The sequence below is a fragment of the Lepidochelys kempii genome, chromosome 2, assembly GCF_965140265.1.
Source record: "Lepidochelys kempii isolate rLepKem1 chromosome 2, rLepKem1.hap2, whole genome shotgun sequence".
Classification (NCBI taxonomy): Eukaryota; Metazoa; Chordata; order Testudines; family Cheloniidae; genus Lepidochelys; species Lepidochelys kempii.
In genome coordinates this window covers 96,380-121,146 of record NC_133257.1, presented here as the reverse complement: position 1 = coordinate 121,146, position 24,767 = coordinate 96,380, and the positions used below count along the sequence as shown (strand labels likewise).

The 24,767-nt window shown below is 48.7% G+C and overlaps 1 protein-coding gene across 4 annotated transcripts in view; it reads right to left on the bottom strand.

Moving 5' to 3' along the window:
• MAPK15 (mitogen-activated protein kinase 15) overlaps window positions 1-12,967 on the bottom strand; it is a 62,866-nt gene extending 49,899 nt beyond the window's left edge. Inside the window, exons 1-3 of one of the 4 annotated variants that reach the window (XM_073329704.1) lie at window positions 12,682-12,967; window positions 2,630-2,728; window positions 954-983 (exon numbers count right to left, since the gene is read on the bottom strand). In XM_073329704.1, coding sequence (XP_073185805.1) covers window positions 954-983; window positions 2,630-2,728; window positions 12,682-12,750 — 198 coding nt within the window. In that variant the 5' untranslated portion in view covers window positions 12,751-12,967. Of the gene's footprint in view, window positions 1-953; window positions 984-2,629; window positions 2,729-12,656 lie in introns of all 4 variants that reach the window. The other 3 variants (XM_073329703.1, XM_073329707.1, XM_073329705.1) reach the window with 3 other exon arrangements.
• Between the last annotated feature and the right edge of the window lie 11,800 nt (window positions 12,968-24,767).

Genomic DNA, 24,767 nt, shown 5'->3' with positions numbered 1-24,767 from the left:
CACCTCCAGGGGGAACAAAATATTTAATAGTGGGCTCTTCAATCTGGCAGAGAAAGATATAACATGATCCAGTGGCTGGAAGTTGAAAGTAGACAAATTCAGACTGGAAATAAGGCATACATTTTTGACAGTCACAGTAATTAACCATTGGAACTATTCACCACAGGTTGTGGTGGATGGTCCATCACTGACAATTTTTAAATCAAGTTGAAATGTTTTAGTAAAAAATATGTTCTAGGAATTATTTTGGAGAGGTTCTGTGGCCCGTATAATACAGGAGGTGAGACTAGATGATCACAATGATCCCTTCTGACCTTCGAATCTATGTATAGAATTGCTCCTTACAATACATTTTACAGGAGTCTGTCAAGTTTTGGTTATTTCAGATGATCAGGCTCTCTCCCTCACAGGTGAAGTAAGGAACATCTTTCACCTTCTTCCCTACCCAACCAGGGCCTCTGGTTTTGAGCACCACATGCCCTCCTTCCCCACACAAGGACTTCCAAACCTGACAGCATGACCTCCCTACCAGAGCATCTAATAAAATGCACAAGAGCTAAAACCAAGGATTGGCTATGTGCAGGATATATCATTTAGAAAAGGGAAGAAAGAAGGCAGGGGGAGTGAGACCGATTATAGATCAGAAACAATGACAGGCGCATAGTTAAGAAGATAAAAGAGTAGTGAAGCCACAATCAAGTCAGACGGACACACTCTGGGAGGAACACCACCAGATTAGTTTAAAAATAAATAAATAAAAGGCATGGAAAGACTGCTTGCTACTGCTGAGACTGACAACACAGAAAAGAATGATTGAGATATGACAAGAGGTAGTGGCAGTAGTCACTGCACTGTAACTAAAGGGTAAGAAGGAAAGAAGCGAATGCTGGCTGGAAGAGATACAAAGGAGAGCTAAAGGATACATCAGAGGGCAAAAGACAGGTGTTACTTACCTGCAGGAGCATAATTTCCCGGAATGTTCTCTAGAAAGAAACAAAAATATTTACTGTCATAGCAATAAGATAATAGATGGAAGAGGAAGTGACTGCCCAGTGCGATGGTTAAACCCCATTTATTAAGGAGCAGAGTACCATGTGTGGGGGTCAGACTAGGGAAAATCTAATTGCTTGGTAACATGAAAATATTTACATGTCTATGGAGGAAGTTTCTTCTCAACATCAGCCAGTCAGTGGTTAGTTACATCATGACACATGAAGTTAGGATAAAAATGTGTAAGAGGTAGCCAAACTAGTGTAAGCTGTAGAGGGTGATATTCTTATTGCCCATATAAATGTCAAATCACTTACTACACTCTTGTCCTTAATATCTTGTGGCAACAAGTTCCAGAGATCTACCCATCTAGGTCAATGTGTGACTCTTTGAAGTACCCCTGAACTCACCATGCAGGTCTTTCAGAATCATAGAATATCAGGGTTGGAAGGGACCTCAGGAGATCATCTAGTCCAACCCCCTGCTCAAAAGCAGGACCAATCCCCAATTAAATCATCCCAGCCAGGGCTTTGTCAAACCTGACCTTAAAAACTTCTAAGGAAGGAGATTCCACCACCTCCCTAGGCAACGCATTCCAGTGTTTCACCACCCTCCTAGTGAAAAAGTTTTTCCTAATATCCAACCTAAACCTCCCCCACTGCAACTTGAGACCATTACTCCTTGTCCTGTCCTCTTCTACCACTGAGAATAGTCTAGAACCATCCTCTCTGGAACCACCTCTCAGGTAGTTGAAAGCAGCTATCAAATCCCCCCTCATTCTTCTCTTCTGCAGACTAAACAATCCCAGTTCCCTCAGCCTTTCCTCATAAGTCATGTGTTCCAGACCCATAATCATTTTTGTTGCCCTTCGCTGGACTCTCTCCAATTTATCCACATCCTTCTTGTAGTGTGGGGCCCAAAACTGGACACAGTACTCCAGATGAGGCCTCACCAATGTCGAATAGAGGGGGATGATCACGTCCCTCGATCTGCTCGCTATGCCCCTACTTATACATCCCAAAATGCCATTGGCCTCCTTGGCAACAAGGGCACACTGCTGACTCATATCCAGCTTCTCGTCCACTGTCACCCTTAGGTCCTTTTCCGCAGAACTGCTGCCTAGCCATTCGGACCCTAGTCTGTAGCTGTGCATTGGATTCTTCCATCCTAAGTGCAGGACCCTGCACTTATCCTTATTGAACCTCATCAGATTTCTTTTGGCCCAATCCTCCAATTTGTCTAGGTCCCTCTGTATCCTATCCCTGCCCTCCAGCGTATCAACCACTCCTCCCAGTTTAGTATCATCCGCAAATTTGCTGAGAGTGCAATCCACACCATCCTCCAGATCATTTATGAAGATATTGAACAAAATCGGCCCCAGGACTGACCCCTGGGGCACTCTACTTGACACCAGCTGCCAACTAGACATGGAGCCATTGATCACACATTGGTAAAACAGGTTTCAGAGGAACAGCCGTGTTAGTCTGTATTCGCAAAAAGAAAAGGAGTACTTGTGGCACCTTAGAGACTAACCAATTTATTTGAGCATGAGCTTTCGTGAAGCTCATGCTCAAATAAATTGGTTAGTCTCTAAGGTGCCACAAGTACTCCTTTTCTTATTGGTAAAACAGTTCCTTACCTGAGCATCTGTTCTGTTCCTAAAAGCATCAAAGATCTTCTTGACAGCAACTATTTCTCCTGTCCTGCGATCAATTGCTTTCCACACAATTCCATAGGCCTAGGGAAAAAGGATAGATGGATTCGCCAGTTATATCACCCACACCAAATTTCCTTTCAGTCCCTAGATTCAGTTAGGACCAGATTAGGGGGGAAATGTTCTTAGTAGAAGGTATTAACAGAAAAAAAAAATCAATCACTAAACATCTAAAGGGTAAAGAAACCAGGATCAATAAGAAGCACTGTTAGGATTGAGGGCTGTAAAAAATAAATCTTGCTAGATTTAAAACATACATAAATAAATAAATAAAAATAGCAATACTTTTGTCACATAAGAACACTCACACTGGATCAAACTAGTGGGGTCCTTCTAGTACAGTATCCTGTCTTTGACAGTTGCCAGCATCAGATGCTTAAGAAGAAGGTGCAAGAAACCCCACAGTAGACAGTTACCGAAAATCGTGTCCATAAGAGAAGTTTTTTCCTAACCCCTGTCAGAGATCAGCTTAGACACTGAAGCGTTATACTTTATACCTCTTATAAAAAAAAAGTTATCCTATCCAATGTAATTCTGGACAGTCTCATTACCCATATAGTTATTATTTTATTACATTAGCACCTAGTGACCCCAACTGAGAATGGGATGCAATTATACTATATGCTATGTGTACTATATGCTATATATGCTCCTAAGAAGCCTAAATATCTGTGGAACTGGGCCTACATGTTTACATACTATCAGACAGTCTCTGTCTCAAAGAGCTTATAATATATACATACACAAGACAAACAGTAGGAGAAAGGAAGTATTATCCCCATTTTACATATTATGAACTGAAGCACAGAAATATTAAATGATTTGCCCAGCAAGGTAACACAGAAAGTTGTGACACAGCTGGGAATTGCACTCATATCGCCTAAACCTCATTTCAGTACCTTAACCAAAAGACAATCCTTCCCCTAAATATTCAGTCATTTTTAAACTCCCATTAAGCACTTGATCTCAATTATATTTTATGACTATTATATATAATGTTTTTGAGGGACTCTTAGGACTATGAGTATCTAGAGATATTGGAGTGAATAAAGTTATGCATTGTGAATTTGTCCTATCAATATGTTTGATAGAATTACATTAGCAGCTGATGATGGGCCTACAGAAGATGTTATATATCTTGGATTTTAGTAAAGCATGTGATACAGTTTCTCACAAAATCTTAACAGAAAAAGGAATTCAAATGATCTTAAATAGGTCACTGTCCTGTGGATTGAAAACTGGCTAAGAGATTAAATAAAGGGTACTGATACGGGCAAAATACTGAACTGCAGTAGGCATGAGAAGTGGAATGCACAAAGGGACTCAAGCATTGCAATGCTGAGCGTGAAGGTGCTTAACTTTTAGGTGCCTAGAAAATCCAAAAACAAAACTGAGATCCATAATGCTGAGTTAGGTGCCTAGGCTCTCTATACAGTCATAGAATCATAGGAGTGGAAGGGACTTCAAGAGGTCATCTAGTCCAGTCCCCTGCACTCATGGCAGGATTAAGTATTATCTAGACCGGGGTGGGCAAACTATGGCCGGCCTGCAGGCTGGATCTGGCCCACAAGCCGTTTTAAGCCAGCCCACGAGCCATACCACGTCTCGTCCCCACTTTGGCTGGGGCACAGGGTTGGGGGACGCACCACACGGCTCCTGGAGCCGCGGCATGGCCCCGCTCCAGCTCCTACACACTCCAATGGAAGCTTCAGAGGCGGTGCCTGTGGAAGGGGCAGCGTGCAAAGCCACCTAGCTGTGCCTCTGTGTAAAAGCCAGAGAAGAAACAAGCCACTGCTTCTGTGAGCCACTTGAGGTAAGCGCTGCTCAGAGACTGCACCCCCGAGCCTCTCCCCAATCCCCTGCCCCAGCTCTGATCCCCCTCCTGCTCTCCAAACCCCTCGATCCCAGCCTGGAGCACCGCCCTGCACCCCTAACTCATCCCCAGCCCCACCCCAGCACCCCTTCACCAATTTTTTGAGCATTCATGGCCTGCCATACAATTTCTGTTCCCTGATGTGGCCCTCAGGCCAAAAAGTTTGCTCACCCGTGATCTAGGCCATCCTTGACAGGTATTTGTCTAATCTGCTCTTAAAAATCTCCAATGTGGAATTTCCATCAACCTCCCTAAGCACTGGAATAAATTGGCTAAACACCCTGACGGTTAGGAAGTTTTTTCTAACATCCAACCTAAATCTCCCTTGCTGCAATTTAAGCCCATTGCTTCTTGTCCTATCCTCAGAGGTTAAGAACAACAATTTTTCTCCCACCTCCTTGTAACCTTTTATATACTTGAAAACTGTTATTATGTCCCCTCTCAGTCTTCTTTTTTCCAGACTAAACAAACTCAGTTTTTTCAATCTTCCCCCTCATGTTTTCTAGCCCTTTAATAATTTTTGTTGCTCTTCTCTGGATTTTTTTCCAAATTTGTCCACATCTTTTCTGAAATGTGGCGCCCAGAACCGGATACGATACTTCAGTTGAGGCCTAATCAGTACGGCGTAGAGCAGAAGAATTACTTCTTGCATCTTGCTTACAACACTCCTGCTAATACATCCCAGAATGATATTTGCTTTTTTTGCAACAGTGTTACACTGTTGACTCATATTTAGGTGTGGTCCACTATGACCCCAATATCCCTTCCACAGTACTCCTTCCTAGGCAGTCATTTCCCATTTTGTATGTGTGCAACAGATTGTTCCTTCCTATGTGGAGTACTTTGCATTTGTCCTTACTGAATTTCATCCTATTTACTTCAGACCATTTCTCCAGTTTGTCCAGATCATTTTGAATTATAATGCTATCCTCCAAAGCACTGGCAACTCCTCCCAGCTTGCTATCATCCACAAACTTTATAAGCATACAGTCTATGCCATTATCTAAATCACTGATGAAGATATGGAACATAATTGGACCCAGAACTGATCCCTGCTGGATTCCACTCTTTATGCCCTTCCAGCGTGACTGTGAACCACTGATAACTATTCTCTGGGAATGGTTTTCCGACTAGTTATGCACCCACCTTATAATAGCTCCCTACTATAGTAGTGGATTTCCCTAGTTTGTTTAAGAGACGGTCATGCGAGACAGTATCAAAAGCCTTACTAAAGTCAAGATATACCACATCTACCACTCCCCTCACCCATCCATTAAGTTTGTTACCCCCTCAAAGAAAGCTGTCAGGTTGGTTTGACATGATTTGTTCTTGACAAATCCATGATGACAGTTACTTAGCAAAATATCCTCTAGATGTTTGCAAATTGATTGCTTAATTATTTGCTCCATTATCTTTCCAGGCACAGAAGTTAAGATGACTGGTCTATTCTTATTTCCCTTGTTATAGATGGGCACTATATTTGCCCTTTTCCAGTCTTCTGGAATCTCTCCCGTCTTCCATGACTTTTCAAAGATAGTATCAGAGGGGTAGCTGTGTTAGTTGGGATCTGTAAAAGCGGCAAAGAGCCCCGTGACACCTTATAGACTAACAGACATATTGGAGCATAAGCTTTCGTGGGTGAATACCCACTTCATCGGATGCATGTAGTGGAAATTTCCAGAGGCAGGTATAAATATGCAAGCAAGAATCAGGCTAGGGATAATGAGGTTAGTTCAATCAGGGAGGATGAGGCCCTCTTCCAGCAGCTGAGATGTGAACACCAAGGGAGGAGAAACTGCTTTTGTAGTTGACTAGCCATTCACAGTCTTTGTTTAATCCTGAGCTGATGGTGTCAAATTTGCAAATGAATTGAAGCATATTTATACCTGCCTCTGGAAATTTCCACTACATGCATCTGATGAAGTGGGTATTCACCCACAAAAGCTTATGCTCCAATATGTCTGTTAGTCTATAAGATGCCACAAGACACTCTGCCGCTTTTTCAAAGATAATTGCTAATGGCTCAGATGTCTCCTCAGTCAGCTCCTTGAGTATTCTAGGATGTATTTCATCAAGCCCTGGTGACTTGAAGAGATCTAACTTGTCCAAGTAATATTTAACTTGTTCTTTTTCCCTATTTTAGCCTCTTCTGATCCTACCTCATTTTCACTGGCATTCACTATGTTAGACATCCAATCACTATCAAGGTTCTTGGTGAAAACCAAAACAAAGAAGCTATTAAGCACCTCTGCGATTTCCACATTTTCTGTATACAATGAATGGGTATGTCTACACTGCAATAAGACACCCATGGCTGGCCTGCATTAGCTGACTTGGGATCTGGGGGCTATAAAATTGCAGTGCGGACATCCAGGCTTGGAGCCTGGGCTCTGGGATCCTCCACCCTCACGAGGTCCCAGAGCCCAGGCTCCAGCCCAAGCCCAAACATCTACACTGCAAATTTACAGCCCCACTGCCTGAGCCCCAGGAACCCAAATCAGCTGACATGGGCCAGTGGTGGGTGTTTTATTGCAATGTAGACATACTCTTAGATTGAGATCCTCAAAAGCCAAGACACTAGGCAGGGAGCAGTCTAAGCTAGCTAATGGGAAATGCCAACAAGAGGTGGGTGTGCTAAGCCCGGTCCCCCTTTTGAAGACAGGCAACTTAAAAGTCTGGGCTGTAGAGAGGTGCCTAGCTCTGCTTCAAAAAATCCATGAACAAGCACCTTCCACCTGGCTTAGGTGCCTAAGGAATTCTTTGAATGAATTCAAATGAATGAATTCATGCCAAACAAAATGGCCAGAGGAGGTGGCAGTGGTACCCATGTTATAACTTGTAGCCCACTAGTTAGAGCACTTACCTGGGATGTGGAAGACTCAGGTTCAACTCCCCATGGCTGTCCGGGGGCAGTTGAACAGGGGTCTCCCACATCTCAAGAGCATTCACAAACCACTGAACTACGAGATATTCTGATGCGGATCTCCCTAAGTCTCTCCTGTTGAAGCTGTCTCATTGGGGATCAATAATGAAAGAATGGTTTAAGCAGGAGGACTGGACCTGGGCTTTCCCACCTCACCAAAATCCTAATAATTGCATTACAGAGTCATTCCCACACACTCATTCTCTCTCACCCAATGGCTATTTTAGTATCTATCCACAGTGGAATAGCTTCAACAGGACAGATTGAGGGAGCTCCAAATAAGAATATCCCATAGCACAGTAGTTAGAGCACCCATCTGAGAGGTGGAAGACCCCTGGCCAAATCTTAATCCCATCGCTGGCAAACGAGGGAATTGTATCTGGATCTCCCATATACAAAGTGAGTGACCTAAGCACTGGGCTACAAGTTACAAGGTTGGAAGCAGCTTCTCCTCTTTGATTCTGAATGGGACCAAATCCAACAGGCACCTATAAGCAGTGATGAGCTGCCAAAATCTTAACAACCAGTTCCCTCCTCACCCCACGAGGGGGTCGTGCCCCCCCCCCGGACTCCTGCCCCATCCATCCCCCTCCCCCGTCCCCTGACTGCCCCCAGAACCGGGCAGCAGGATCTCATGGGCCACCGTAGTGCGTGCCCACCCTGCCCCTAAGAGCCAGAGGGACCTGCCAGGGAGTGAGGTAGGGAGTCTTGGCGTTACTTACCTGGGGCGGCTCCCAGGAAGCACCTAGCAGGTCCCTCTGGCTCCCAGGGGAGGGGTAGCATAGCGGGGGGGGGGAAGCAGGGGGAGTGGCTGGAGCACCCACGGGGAAAATTTTGTGGGTGCAGAGCCCCCACCAGCAGCTCCAGGATCCTTTCTGGTGCCCTACCAGGGGGCCCACCTGCCCCTCCTCTGGCCCCAGCTCACCTCCACTCCACCTCCGCCTCCTCCCCGCTCTGCTTCTCCGCACCCCCCTGGCTCCCCGCGAATCAACTGTTCCCGCAGGAAGCCTGGGAGGGCTGAAAAGCAAGCGGCGGCTTCGCCCTCAGGCCCAGGGAGGCGGAGGCGAGCTGGGGCAGGGAGCAGTTCCCCTGTGCCCCCCAGGTTACCTGCTGCAGCGCGGACGGCCCACCTCATGCCCCCCCTGCCCCAGCTCACCTCCGCTCTGCCTCCGCCTCCCTGGGCCTGAGCACGAAGCTGCCGCTTGCTTCTCAGCCCTCCAATGCTTCCCGCGCGAACAGCTGATTTGTGGGAAGCTGAGGGTGGGGGGTGGAGAGGCCTTACATTGGTGAGGCCTCATCTGGAGTACTGTGTCCAGTTTTGGGCCCCACACTACAAGAAGGATGTGGATAAATTGGAGAGAGTCCAGCGAAGGACAACAAAAATGATTAGGGGTCTAGAACACATGACTTATGAGGAGAGGCTGAGGGAGCTGGGATTGTTTAGCCTGCAGAAGAGAAGAATGAGGGGGGATTTGATAGCTGCTTTCAACTACCTGAAAGGGGGTTCCAAAGAGGATGGCTCTAGACTGTTCTCAATGGTAGCAGATGACAGAACGAGGAGTAATCGTCTCAAGTTGCAGTGGGGGAGGTTTAGATTGGATATTAGGAAAAACTTTTTCACTAAGAGGGTGGTGAAACACTGGAATGCGTTACCTAGGGAGGTGGTAGAATCTCCTTCCTTAGAGGTTTTTAAGGTCAGGCTTGACAAAGCCCTGGCTGGGATGATTTAACTGGGAATTGGTCCTGCTTCGAGCAGGGGGTTGGACTAGATGACCTTCTGGGGTCCCTTCCAACCCTGATATTCTATGATTCTATGAGAAGCAGAGCGGGGCGGCGCGTTCAGGGGAGGAGGCGGAGCGGAGGTCAGCTGGGGCCAGGTACGGAGCTGCCGGTGGGTGCTCTGCACCCCCCAAATTTTCCCTGTGGGTGCTCCAGCCCCAGATCACCCACAGAGTCGGCGCCTAAGGCAACACTTTTGCCCTTCTAAATTTAACAACCAGTTCTAGTGAACCGGCTCCAGCTCACCACTGCCTATAAGCATGCCTACCAATTTGAGCCCTGCATGAAGTTAGGCTTCCCCTGGTTTGTGAAATGCTCTGGGGCTTAAGTGGGAGACAGACATCCAGATGCCGAGAGTGAGATAGCAGTGATCATGCCCAGAGGCAGAAATGTAGGGAATTTTTACCCTGAAGAAAAAAAAAAAAACAAACAACTTAGGAACCAAGTGAGTTTAGGTTCCTACAGGGTTTTGCATGAGTTTTAAGAAGTATTTCACTTTTCTCTTCTATAGGTTCTTGGCCTTGTCAGACCACATTCCTCCTAATAAGCCTAGATGCCCTTTCAGGAATGTTTTCAACTGTCTTTTTACTGAAAAAGAAAAACAAACCCCTGAAAAAAATAGCTCCCAGTCTAATTGTAATAGAAAATATGACTGAAGAGTCATAAAGTGCTACTTAAAAGTAAATTGTGCATTGTAGAAGGAGGAGGGATTAAAACGACCTCTTTTCCTTAAACCCTCTATTCCTCCACTTTATCAGCAACTTGGGTCATTTAAAGCTTTGTTTTAATTAAGAAAATTAATTGGGAGGCCTGAACTGGTTGGGTTTACCCTTTAAAAAGCATTAAAGTGTAAAGCACCTCAGCAAGTCCTGCATCCCTCAGGCTAGATCAGCAGGAAAAACCTGTTTTTTCCTAAAAAGAAAATGAGTACTTGTGGCACCTTAGCGACTAACCAATTTATTTGAGCATAAGCTTTCGTGAGCTACAGCTCACTTCATCGGATGCATACTGTGGAAACTGCAGAAGACATTATATACACAGAGACCATGAAACAATACCTCCTCCCACCCCACTCTCCTGCTGGTAATAGCTTATCTAAAGAAAAGGAGTACTTGTGGCACCTTAGAGACTAACCAATTTATTAGAGCATAAGCTTTCGTGAGCTACAGCTCACTTCCTCAGATGCATATCGTGGAAACTGCAGCAGACTTTATATATACACAGAGAATATGAAACAATACCTCCTCCCACCCCACTGTCCTGCTGGTAATAGCTTATCTAAAGTGATCATCAGGTGGGCCATTTCCAGCACAAATCCAGGTTTTCTCACCCTCCACCCCCCCCCACAAATTCACTGCTTATCTAAAGTGATCACTCTCCTTACAATGTGTATGATAATCAAGTTGGGCCATTTCCAGCACAAATCCAGGTTTTCTCACCCTCCGCCCCCCCACAAAGGAACTCACTCTCCTGCTGGTAATAGCCTATCCAAAGTGACCACTCTCTTTACAATGTGTATGATAATCAAGTTGGGCCATTTCCAGCACAAATCCGGGCGGAGAGTGAGAAAACCTGGATTTGTGCCGTCACCTTCAGCCCCCAACTAAAACCCTCCAACGCATTATTAAGGATCTACAACCTATCCTAAAGGATGACCCTACACTGTCACAAATCTTGGGAGACAGGCCAGTCCTTGCCTACAGACAGCCCCCCAACCTAAAGCAAATACTCACCAACAACCACATACCACACAACAGAACCACTAACCCAGGAACTTATCCTTGCAACAAAGCCCGTTGCCAACTGTGCCCACATATCTATTCAGGGGACACCATGACAGGACCTAATAACATCAGCCACACTATCAGAGGCTCGTTCACCTGCACATCCACCAATGTGATATATGCCATCATGTGCCAGCAATGCCCCTCTACCATTTACATTGGTCAAACTGGACCGTCTCTACGTAAAAGAGTAAATGGACACAATTCAGATGTCAAGAATTATAACATTCATAAACCAGTCGGAGAACACTTCAATCTCTCTGGTCACGCAATCACAGACATGAAGGTCGCTATCTTAAAACAAAAAAACTTCAAATCCAGACTCCAGCGAGAAACTGCTGAATTGGAATTCATTTGCAAATTGGATACTATTAATTTAGGCTTAAATAGAGACTGGGAGTGGCTAAGTCATTATGCAAGGTAGCCTATTTCCCCTTGTTTTTTCCTACCCCCCCCCCGAAGACATTCTGGTTAAACTTGGATTTAAACTTGGAGAGTGGTCAGTTTGGATGATCTATTGCCAGCAGGAGAGTGAGTTTGTGTATGTGTCCCCAGGAAAAAGGGGGGGGGTGAGAAAGCCTGGATTTGTGCTGGACATGGCCCACCTTGATTACCATGCACATTGTAGGGAGAGCAGTCACTTTGGATGAGCTATTATCAGCAGGAGAGTGAGTTTGTGTGTGTGGTTTTTGGAGGGGGGGGGGGTGAGAGAACCTGGATTTGTGCAAGAAATGGCCCACCTTGGTTATCATGCACATTGTGAAAAGAGTTGTCACTTTGGATGGGCTATTACCAGCAGGAGAGTGTTTGTGTGTGGGGGGGTGGAGGGTGAGAAAACCTGGATTTGTGCTGGAAATGGCCCAACTTGATGATCACTTTAGATAAGCTATTACCAGCAGGACAGTGGGGTGGGAGGAGGTATTGTTTCATATTCTCTGTGTGTATATAAAGTCTGCTGCAGTTTCCACGGTATGCATCCGATGAAGTGAGCTGTAGCTCACGAAAGCTCATGCTCAAATAAATGGGTTAGTCTCTAAGGTGCCACAAGTCCTCCTTTTCTTTTTGCGAATACAGACTAACACGGCTGTTACTCTGAAACCTGCTTTTTCCTGTAGTTTGCTTGCCTAATGTTAAGAGTTAGCATTTAGAAAGCACAGCGCGAACATAAGTGAGTTAATGAATGGTCTGAGCAGGGCTGACAGCGAAGGGACTGACATGGTCATTGTTTCCGAGTGACTGGGCTGCTCTAACATGAAACATCACTGACAAATTTGAAGGCAGAGCCATTCCAAGCTTCCCACTCCACTGGCTTGTGTTTCCCTTTCTGCCCGCCTCAGGGTTAGCTTGCCCGGCATCTTCCAGCGCGGTGGGGCTTTGGCCGCGGCGCGCAGCCCGTGAGCAACGCCGCAGCCCGTCTCCCGGGCACCAGCGGGGGAAGGGGCGCTTCTGCCCACACGGCCCCGGTTACCGCGGCGAGGGGCGGCCGGCGAACGCCGCGCCGCAGCGGGCGGCCTGGGCGCCATCCCTCCCTCCCTCCCTCCGGCTCCGGGCGGGGGCCAGCCGCTGGCGCTCGGAAGGCGCCGGGGGTCCTACCCCGCGGGGCAGCGGCCGCGCTCACCCCCTTGCCCAGGCGCTTCTTGATCTCGTATTTCTGGGAGACGAGCTCCTCCACCTCCGCCACGCTCATGGTGCCTCGGCCCTGGCCAGCGGGGGCCCTCCCAGGCCCCGGGGTCGCCCACAGCCGAGGGTCCGGAGCGCTGACGCCCGAGGCGCCCTCAGTCTCCCGGCGGCGCGCGCCGCCCAGCTGCCCTCACGGTGCCCGCGGAGGACACGCTGAACGTGGGGAATGGGCGCGAGACCCGCCGCCGAGGTGCAGGCCGGGACCCAAACCGCAAGCGGGCCTGTTGATTTCTGTTGCCATAGAAACAGTGGGCGGGGTGCCGTGCGCGCAGGCGCAGAGCGTCTCACTCGCCCCCAGTGTGGGCAGTACTGCGGGCTCTTGGGTCAGCGGACCGACTCCAGGGGCGCCCTCGCGCGGCTGCGCGAGCCGCTCTTCGGCTCCCCCGCCCCTGCCGCGGGGCAGCGTCCACACACATCACCGTGCGGGCGCCCCCTTGCCTGCAGGCGTCTCTCGCCTGGGACTCCATCGCGCCATTTCCAGCTGTCCCCCTCCCTCTCATCGGGGTGGGGCTGAGGGTTGGGGTGCGGGAGGGTGACCAGCTGTCTGGGTTTCGACGGGAACACCCACTCAAAAAGGGACCCTGGTGGCCCCAGTCAGCACCACCGACCAGGCTGTTAAAAGTCCGGTCGCCGGTGCTGCGATGCCAAGTCAAGCTAGTCCCTACCTGACCTGGGGCATCGGAAGCAGCCAGCAGGTCCGGCCCCTAGTCGGGGGGTGGGGGGAAAGCAGGAGGCTCATGGTGCATGCTGCCCCTGCCCCGAGCACCAGCTTCTCCCTCCCATTGGCCAAGCTGGGGGGGGGCAGTACCTCCGGGAGTGAGCAGTACATGCCATGGAGCCTCCTACCCCACCCCCCGCCGAGGAGCCAGACCTGCTGGCCACTTCTGGGGTGCAAGCGCAGTGCCCCAGGACAGGCAGGAAGCCTGCCTTAGCACTCCTGCTGCAACACTGACGGGGAGCTGCCCAAGGTAAGCCCATGCCCCAACCCTCAACCCCAACTCAGAGCCCCCTCCTTCACCTCAAACCTCTCATCCCTGGCCCCACCCTAGAGCCTGCGCCCCCTGCCCAGAGCCCTCACCCCTCCCACATCCCAACCCCCTGCCTCAACCTGCAGCCCCCTCCCACATTCCAAATCCCTCAGCCCCGCCCCCCAGCCTGGAACCCCCTCGTGCACCCCAAACCCCTCATCCATGGCCCCACCCCAGAACCAGCACCCCCAGCCCAGAGCCCTCACCCCTCCCCCTCCCCCACCCCAACCCCCTGCCTCAACCCACAGCCCTCTCCCGCACCCTGAACCCCTCATTTCTGGCCACACCCCCATTTAGAGCCCTCACCTTCTCCCATATCCCAACCCCCTGCCCCAGCCCAGTGAAAGTGAGCGAGGGTGGGGGAGAGCAACCCAGTGAGGGACGAGGAGTGTAGTGGGTGGGCCCTCAGGGAAGGGGCGGGGCCTCGGGGAAGGGTCAGGGCTAGGGTGTTAGGTTTGTGCCAATGGAAAGTTGGCAGCCCTAGGTGTGGGCTCTGGGAGGGAGTTTGGGTGTAGGAAGGGGCTCCAGACTGGGGCCGAGGGTTCTGGAATATGGGAGGGGGCTCAGGGCTGGGACAGGGGGTTGAGGTGCAGGCGGGGGTGTGGGGTGCAGGCTTTGGGAGGGAATTTGGGTGCAGGAGGGGGCTCAGAACTGGGGTAGTGGGTTGCAGTGTGGGAGGGGGTTTGGGATGCAGGCTCTAGCTGGGTGGTGTTAAGGAAAAGTTAGCACATGTGACTGTTAGGATATAGAAAAGGAGTACTTGTACTAACAGCCGTGTTAGTCTGTATTCGCAAAAAGAAAAGGAGTACTTGTGGCACCTTAGAGACTAACCAATTTATTTGAGCATGAGCTTTCGTGAGCTACAGCTCACTTCATCAGATGTAGCTCACGAAAGCTCATGCTCAAATAAATTGGTTAGTCTCTAAGGTGCCACAAGTACTCCTTTTCTTTTTGCGAATACAGACTAACACGGCTGTTCCTCTGAAACCTGTTAGGATATAGATATTCAGGCCTGTCTGTAAAGGCCTATACTCTAAGAATTTAGGTGTATTCTTATCACTTGGCTAGTGATAGAGGTATAAAAGAAAGAATCAAAACCACTGTCTGCCAGTGTAAGGGCCTTCTCTTACTGTGACAGTTTGTGGCCCTGTGCTTAGGCTCAGGCCTTTGGCTAAGCAGCAGAGGCAGCCATAAGCTGGGAAGCGAACGGTCACATCCTCACATTCCAAACTAGTCACATTGAAATAAGGTGCTATTGGGCTGTTAGGCACTATCAGGACAGGATTGTATTCCTATCATCTCCAGAGAAAGGGAAGTGCCTAGAAAATGTAAAAGGAAACTTAGTTTGATAGCATCCTGTCTGGCAAGAACTCACTTATCAATAGCTGGGATGTGAAATCCTCACTTCTGTATTGTTTTGTCATTATAGTTCCCACTTTGCTGTTGTTTGTCTGTATAATCTCTGTCTGGTTCTGTGATTGTTCCTGTCTGCTGTATAATTAATTTTGCTGGGTGTAAACTAATTGAGGTGGTGGGATATAATTGGTTACATAATCATGTTACAATATGTTAGGATTGGTTAGTTAAATTTCAGGAAAATGATTGGTTAAGGTATAGCTAAGCAGAACTCAAGTTTTACTATATAATCTGTAGTCAATGAGGAAGTGACTGGGTGTGGGTGGGCATGTGGGTATGTGAGATGGGAACAGGGAATGGGGGTAAGAAAATTGGAATCATGTTTTGCTAAAGGGGGAGATGGGAACAGGGACACAGGTGTAAGGCTCTGTGGTGTCAGAGCTGGGAAGGAGGATACTAAGGAAGGAAACTGGAATCATGCTTGCTGGAAGTTCACCCCAATAAACATTGAATTGTTTGCACCTTTGGACTTCCAGAGAGTATTGGACTTTGGAGAGTATTGTTGCTCTCTGTTCATGCGAGAAGGACCAGGGAAGTAAGTGGGTGAAGGAATAAGCCCCCTAACAGTGACTCCATTTTGGTTTGGGGCCCACCATTGTCTAAAAGCAAGCACATCATGCACCAGGAGGAGTGTTCCTTAGACACTGCATCCCTGTGAAAATCCTCCTCCTTGTCTCCAGCCTGCCTTGGCTCCCAGTATCTGTTTTTTGTCAGTCTCTAACTCCCTATCTCCTGGCCTTTGATGTGAGGCCTCCCATCCTGATAATAAAAGTTACTGATGCATGGCTTTAGGACCATGCTGTGTCATTAACATACTGGTTTAGCACGAGGAATGCACCAAGCAGGGATAGGTGGTAGATAAGAAAAGGGTTTGTTTATTGGCTAAGGTTTCTGATGCACGAGGGCAACATGCTTTGCTAAAAAGTATATAACCTTTGTATAATCTGTATTCGGGGTCCCCTTGTGTGCGTGTCCTATCAGGTATAATTCGTAACAGTGGCGCTTACCTCAGGTGGCTCCCAGAAGCAACCGGCATGTCTGGCTCCTAGACTCGGGTGGCCAGGCGGCTCTGCGGTGCAATCCATTGGCTGCAGTTCCCGCACACAGAGAGCCCCCTGGCCACCCCAGTGCCTAGGAGCCAGAGGGACATGCCGGTAACTTCTGGGAGCAACGCGGAGCTAAGGCAGGTAGGGAGTCTGCCTTAGCCCTGCTGTGCCACCCGCTGGACTTTTGGCCTATTAAAATCTCCCAAATGGCTTTCAATAGCCACTAGGAGATCAAGGCCAATTCCGTGAGACTCCTGGCCAATCCAGGAGGGTTGGCAACCCTAATATTGGAGGGCCAGAAAGGAGTATTAGGATAAGCTAGTCTGATCTGGTGCATAACACAGGCTATAGAATATTGCCTATTATTAAGCACCAAACACATGTTTGAGCTAGAGTAATTGTTTAGAAAGTCTTCACTAGGGTTGCCAGGCATCCGGTTTTCAATCAGAACATCCAGTCGAAAAGGGACCCTGGGGGCTCCCGCCAGCACCACTGATTAGGCCATTAAAAGTCCTTTTGGCTACCCGCAGTGGGGCAGGAAGGCTGCCTGCCTGACTCTGCACGGCTCCTGGAAAGCAGCCGGCATCTCCCTCTGGCTCCTAGGTGCAGAGGTGGCCACAGGGGCTCCATGCGCTGCCCTGTCCAACACTGCCCTTTTACCTTTCCTTTCCAAGCTGGGGAAGCCCATTTCCATTATCAGCCCTCTCCCACTTGGTTGCAAGGACCCCGCCCTCCATCATGTCCTGTCCTTCCGCCAGCAGGTCCAACCAACTGCCGCCAGCGGTGCGTGGCGGGGTGGCGCTCGAGGGATCCTTTCTGGTGCCCTATGAGGGGGCCCACTACCAGGTGCACTACTCCACAGGGGAGGCCAGGCTTTAGGAGGGACTGCCCCCTGGCCCAGGATGGAGGGGCTCCCGGATCCCCGAGATCCAGGAGGGCACCGGCCCTGCCATTGCCAGTGACCTTGGTGGCCCAGCTCCCATAGTCGCCCCTCCTCCTTCTTCCATCGCTCTGGCTCGGGCCCCAGGGGTAGCCCCTCCCAGTGTGCCCAGATGAGGGGGTGGGCCCCGCCTCCATCGTGTATGGTCCAGCGGGGCCCATGGAGGAGAGGGCAGCAGGGCTATTGCTGGGCACAGGAGAGGGCGCTCCCCAGGGGGAGGTTTCCCTTCCCCTCGTTGTCCCCTCCTTGCTTCCTGAACCCCCAAGTTTATCGCCCTTGCCCCCTGGCCCAACGCCTGCTGGCTGGCCCTCCACCTCGAAGGGCTGGGTATTCGTGCAGGGAAAGCGCAGCAAAAGGAAGTCTTGGGCTCAGAACCACCCCCTCAATGTGGAGGGGGGAGGCCCCCCACAAGACCATGAGGGGGGTTGCCGCTGCTGAGTCTTCCGCCGCACCCCCTGATAGAGTCCAGCAGGTGGAGTCAGTCGGGAATGCCATGGTAGCGGAGGGGGGGCGGAATTACCCCCCTCTCAGAATCTCTCCCCCAGGGAACCTCAGATGGAGCCCCCCAACCCTTTTGTCACCCGAGCCCCCCGTCTGCGATGAGGCAATTGCTGTCTTGGTTGATGGCAGGGAGGACTCTGGGGTGGTGTGGGGAGACTTCACCTCCATCTTTGAGGAGATCGCGGCCCTGGGTCTGATCCCAATCACTGAGGCGGTGGATGACCCTTTGCCAATGGGCCTCAATCCAGGTGGCGGCTTAGTCACGCCACCCCCTCCTCCTCTTTCCCCCTTGCCCCAGGCAGCTGCCCCTGCTCTCGACCTTGGGGCACCCCTGGGTTCGTCCATCTGTCTGGCCACAGACTGGACCTTGCTCTTGGCTGCTGAGACCCTGGTGGTGATGGCCGGTGCCAAGCAGCCAGGTCCCGAGCTCTTGGGTGTGCCCCTTTTTGAGGCGAGGCAGCTGCTTTCCCACCCGGTTGGGGGCCCTGTCGCTGATGCCACCATGCCCGACGCTGTGGTTGAGGGCACTGAGCTCATTGAAGCGCCCAGGCCCGGCGTTGGTGAGGGCCCCCTTCCCATCCCCGCCCCCTGAATCTGGTCAAGAGGTGCTGCACCCCAGTGACATAGCTGCCGGGGATTCCGCTCCCACCTTTTCCCCTACCCCTGCCTCTGTTCCTGGTCCTGACACCAGCCCCGCTCCTGCCCCTGGCGACGCATTGCCCGCCTCCTTCCCCTCCGTCCCCCATATCACTGCCACCCCCGAGGTTTTTTAGTTTCCCTAGTCCTTGAACAACCCTCAGGGGGTGGTTTTCATGTCTCCCATTCCTGACCCTCTAGGGCAGTGGTCTCCAAAGTGGGGTGCCCAAGACGATCCATTGGGGGGCACGGCAGGAGGAGCACCGCCGGAACAAAAGGGCGGCGTGGCAGGAGGAGCGCCACCGGATGAAAAAAAAAGGGGGGGGGCAGCCAGAGGAGCACTGCCCTAAGATTGGCCAGAATGCCACCCCTTACAGTGTGACGCCCCAGGCACATGCTTCCTACGCTGGTGCCTGGAGCCGGTCCTGCGAGGTATCCTGAAGGAAGAGTGGGAGTTCCACAACACGGAGGGGTTGACAATGGCATCCTCACTCATTCATTCACTTTCAGTGTATTGCGACGTATTGCAGTTTACGTGTGCCCGGTTAAGTGGATTTACAGATTATATTATCTAGTTTTAACTAAACTAACCCTCACAAAATGGACAAGTGGCTTAAAAAGATTCTTGCAAAGAAACCGCGGATTGAAGATAATACTAATGATGCAAGCACAAGCGAACAAGAAAATGTCAGAGCTGACAGTTCTCCTACTCCTAGTACGAGCTCTTCGTCAGCCATATTATCAGATCTGACAAGAAGTTGGCCAAAAAAATTCTGAATTATCAAGAAGAAGGCTATTTGAAATATGGATTTACATCCACTATCGTTAACAATGAACCTCGCCCTAAGTGTATATTGTGCCTTGAGATATTAGCTCAATTCATATGATATTCATATGATAGTATGAAGCCATCACGATTAGCAAGACATTTAAAAACTAAGCATCCAGAACATGAAGACAAACCTCTACTATTTTTTCAGCGATGTTTAAAGTCATGCAATACTCAATCCAGTGCTTTACAAAATTTCACTAAACTCAATGATAAATGTTTAGAAGCCTCTTTTGAGGTTTCTTACTTTATAGCGAAAGACAAAAAGCCACATACCATTGAGGAAACACTTGTTCTTCCTGCCGCAGTAAAAATGAATGAAATAATACACGGAAAACAGTATGGCGACAAACTAAAATGCATTCCTTTGTCAGCAAATACTGTTGGAAGACGCATAGAAAACATTGCTGAAGATTTAAAGAAACAAGTATTAGAACAAATTACGCAGTGTGGGAGGTTTGCTATACAGTTGGATGAAAATACAGATGTTTTTAACATGTCTCAGCTTATGGTGTTTGCTAGATTCTGTTTCAATAATGAAATACACGAAGAACTACGTTTTTTGTGAGCCACTAAAGGAAAGATGTACCAGAGAATATATATTCTCAACAGTAAATGACTTATTTAATAAAAACAATGTTTTATGGAAAAACTGTGTAAGTGTAACCACTGATGGAGTGGCTGCTTTGACTGGAATAAAGAAAGGATTCCAGGGTAAGGTTACAGAGGTAGCACCACATGTGAAATTCATTCACTGCATCGTTCATAGGCAAGCTATTGCAGCAAAGAAGTTGGAGCCACTAAAAAAAGCACTAAAAAATAATATTTTAATGAGAGCAAAAAGGTTTTTTGTACCGTTAATAAATAAATGAATAAATAAAAAATATTTTAAAAATATTGTTTGTTTCATCTTTATCTCATCCTTTAATTTCTATTTTTGTGTATGTTTTATAATTTACATAATATATTAGTACAGTAGTATATGTATGTAATTTATCATAAATAAATATACATATTGGGGGTGCGTGCTCAAAAATCTTTTACTGATAGGGGTGCGCGATTAAAAAAGGTTTGGAGACCACTGCTCTAGGGGCTGCTCTCTTCCCTCCACTGCCCCATCCCCCACCAGAGATGGAGATGGGTTGTGTGGCGCCACAGGGGTCCGCCTTCTGTTTGCCCATCTCCATGAGCTGCGGGACTGTTGCAGGGGCATGTGCATGGTAATCAAGGTGGGCCATGTCCAGCACAAATCCAGGCTTTCTCACCCCCCCCCTTTTTTTTCCCAGGGACACACACACACACACAAACTCACTCTCCAACAGTGGCACAGTTGGCAACGGGCTTTGTTGAACTACAATACCCACCTGCGGAAGTGAAGAAACAGATTGATAGAGCCAGAAGAGTTCCCAGAAGTCACCTACTACAGGACAGGCATAACAAAGAAAATAACAGAACGCCACAAGCCGTCACCTTCAGCCCCCAACTAAAACCCCTCCAACGCATTATTAAGGATCTACAACCTATCCTGAAGGATGACCCAACACTCTCACAAATCTTGGGAGACAGGCCAGTCCTTGCCTAAAGACAGCCCCTCAACCTGAAGCAAATATTCACCAGCAACCACATAGCACACAACAGAACCACTAACCCAGGAACCTATCCTTGCAACAAAGCCCGTTGCCAACTGTGCCCACATATCTATTCAGGGGACACCATCACAGGGCCTAATAACATCAGCCACACTATCAGAGGCTTGTTCACCTGCCCATCCACCAATGTGATATATGCCATCATGTGCCAGCAATGCCCCTCTGCCATGTACATTGGTCAAACTGGACAGTCTCTACGTAAAAGAATAAATGGACACAAATCAGATGTCAAGAATTATAAGATTCATAAACCAGTCGGAGAACACTTCAATCTCTCTGGTCACGCGATTACAGACATGAAAGTTGTGATATTACAACAAAAAAACTTCAAATCCAGACTCCAGCGAGAAACTGTTGAATTGGAATTCATTTGCAAATTGGATACAATTAACTTAGGTTACCTTGCATAATGACTTAGCCCCTCCCAGTCTCTATTCAAGCCTATTTCCCCTTGTTTTTTCCTACCCCCCCACCCCACCCCAAAACGTTCTTGTTAAACCCTGGATTTGTGCTGGAAATGGCCCAACTTGATTATCATACACATTGTAAGGAGAGCGGTCACTTTAGATAAGCTATTACCAGCAGGAGAGTGGGGTGGGGGGAGGTATTTTTTCATGCTTTGTGTGTATAAAAAGATCTTCTACACTTTCCACAGTATGCATCTGATGAAGTGAGCTGTAGCTCACGAAAGCTTATGCTCAAATAAATTGGTTAGTCTATAAGGTGCCACAAGTACTCCTTTTCTTTTTACAATCCCAACTATGTATACAAATTGATGGGATCTAAATTAGCTGCTACCACTCAAGAAAGAGCTGTTGGAGTCATTGTGGATAGTTTTCTGAAAGCATCCACTCAATGTACAGCAGCAGTCAAAAGAGTGAAAAGAGTGAAAAGGAGACCAAAGCCCTGAGGTAAGTGGGAAAGCGGGATACCGGGAGGAAGCACAGGCAGGAATGTCTGTGAGGGGAGGGCTCCTGCCTCATACTGGCAATGAGGGGCGATCAACAGGTTATCTCAAGTGCTTATATACAAATGCACAAAGCCTTGGAAACAAGCAGGGAGAACTGGAGGTCCTGGTGATGTCAAGGAACTATGACGTGATCGGAATAACAGAGACTTGGTGGGATAACTCATATGACTGGAGTACTGTCATGGATGGTTATAAACTGTTCAGGAAGGACAGGCAGGGCAGAAAAGGTGGGGGAGTAGCACTGTATGTAAGGGAGCAGTATGACTGCTCAGAGCTCCGGTACGAAACTGCAGAAAAACCTGAGTGTCTCTGGATTAAGTTTAGAAGTGTGTGCAACAAGAGTGATGTAGTGGTGGGAGTCTGCTATCGACCACCGGACCAGGGGGATGAGGTGGATGAGGCTTTCTTCCGGCAGCTCACGGAAGCTACTAGATCGCATGCCCTGATTCTCATGGGTGACTTTAATTTTCCTGATATCTGCTGGGAGAGCAATACAGCGGTGCATAGACAATCCAGGAAGTTTTTGGAAAGCGTAGGGGACAATTTCCTGGCGCAAGTGCTAGAGGAGCCAACTAGGGGGGGTGCTTTTCTTGACCTGCTGCTCACAAACCGGGTAGAATTAGTGGGGGAAGCAAAAGTGGATGGGAATCTGGGAGGCAGTGACCATGAGTTGGTTGAGTTCAGGATCCTGACGCAGGGAACAAAGGTAAGCAGCAGGATACGGACCCTGGACTTCAGGAAAGCAGACTTCGACTCCCTCAGGGAACGGATGGCCAGGATCCCCTGGGGGACTAACTTGAAGGGGAAAGGAGTCCAGGAGAGCTGGCTGTATTTCAAGGAATCCCTGTTGAGGTTACAGGGACAAACCATCCCGATGAGTCGAAAGAATAGTAAATATGGCAGGCGACCAACTTGGCTTAATGGTGAAATCCTAGCGGATCTTAAACATAAAAAAGAAGCTTACAAGAAGTGGAAGGTTGGACATATGACCAGGGAAGAGTATAAAAATATTGCTCGGGCATGTAGGAATGTTATCAGGAGGGCCAAATCGCACCTGGAGCTGCAGCTAGCCAGAGATGTCAAGAGTAACAAGAAGGGTTTCTTCAGGTATGTTGGCAACAAGAAGAAAGCCAAGGAATGTGTGGGCCCCTTACTGAATGAGGGAGGCAACCTAGTGACAGAGGATGTGGAAAAAGCTAATGTACTCAATGCTTTTTTTGCCTCTGTTTTCACTAACAAGGTCAGCTCCCAGACTGCTGCGCTGGGCATCACAAAATGCGGAAGAGATGGCCAGCCCTCTGTGGAGATAGAGGCGGTTAGGGACTATTTAGAAAAGCTGGACGTGCACAAGTCCATGGGGCCGGACGAGTTGCATCCGAGAGTGCTGAAGGAATTGGCGGCTGTGATTGCAGAGCCACTGGCCATTATCTTTGAAAACTCGTGGCGAACCGGGGAAGTCCCGGATGACTGGAAAAAGGCTAATGTAGTGCCAATCTTTAAAAAAGGGAAGAAGGAAGATCCTGGGAACTACAGGCCAGTCAGCCTCACCTCAGTCCCTGGAAAAATCATGGAGCAGGTCCTCAAAGAATCAATCCTGAAGCACTTGCATGAGAGGAAAGTGATCAGGAACAGCCAGCATGGATTCACCAAGGGAAGGTCATGCCTGACTAATCTAATCGCCTTTTATGATGAGATTACTGGTTCTGTGGATGAAGGGAAAGCAGTGGATGTATTGTTTCTTGACTTTAGCAAAGCTTTTGACACGGTCTCCCATAGTATTCTTGTCAGCAAGTTAAGGAAGTATGGGCTGGATGAATGCACCATAAGGTGGGTAGAAAGCTGGCTAAATTGTCGGGCTCAACGGGTAGTGATCAATGGCTCCATGTCTAGTTGGCAGCCGGTATCAAGTGGAGTGCCCCAGGGGTCGGTCCTGGGGCCGGTTTTATTCAATATCTTCATAAATGATCTGGAGGATGGTGTGGATTGCACTCTCAGCAAATTTGCGGATGATACTAAACTGGGAGGAGTGGTAGATACGCTGGAGGGGAGGGATAGGATACAGAAGGACCTAGACCAATTGGAAGATTGGGCCAAAAGGAATCTGATGAGGTTCAATAAGGATAAGTGCAGGGTCCTGCACTTAGGACGGAAGAACCCAATGCACAGCTACAGACTAGGGACCGAATGGCTAGGCAGCAGTTCTGCAGAAAAGGACCTAGGGGTGACAGTGGACGAGAAGCTGGATATGAGTCAGCAGTGTGCCCTTGTTGCCAAGAAGGCCAATGGCATTTTGGGATGTATAAGTAGGGGCATAGCGAGCAGATCGAGGGACGTGATCGTTCCCCTCTATTCGACATTGGTGAGGCCTCATCTGGAGTACTGTGTCCAGTTTTGAGCCCCACACTTCAAGAAGGATGTGGATAAATTGGAGAGAGTCCAGCGAAGGGCAACAAAAATGATTAGGGGACTGGAACACATGAGTTATGAGGAGAGGCTGAGGGAGCTGGGATTGTTTAGCCTGCAGAAGAGAAGAATGAGGGGGGATTTGATAGCTGCTTTCAACTACCTGAAAGGGGGTTCCAAAGAGGATGGCTCTAGACTGTTCTCAATGGTAGCAGATGACAGAACGAGGAGTAATGGTCTCAAGTTGCAGTGGGGGAGGTTTAGATTGGATATTAGGAAAAACTTTTTCACTAAGAGGGTGGTGAAACACTGGAATGCGTTACCTAGGGAGGTGGTAGAATCTCCTTCCTTAGAGGTTTTTAAGGTCAGGCTTGACAAAGCCCTGGCTGGGATGATTTAACTGGGAATTGGTCCTGCTTTGAGCAGGGGGTTGGACTAGATGACCTTCTGGGGTCCCTTCCAACCCTGATATTCTATGATTCTATGATTCTATGAATGTTAGGAACCATTAGGAAAGGAATAGATAATAAGACAGATTTATATAGTGGCATTATATTTTCTATGTTATGCCCACACTTTGAATGTTGCATGCGGTTTTGGTCACAC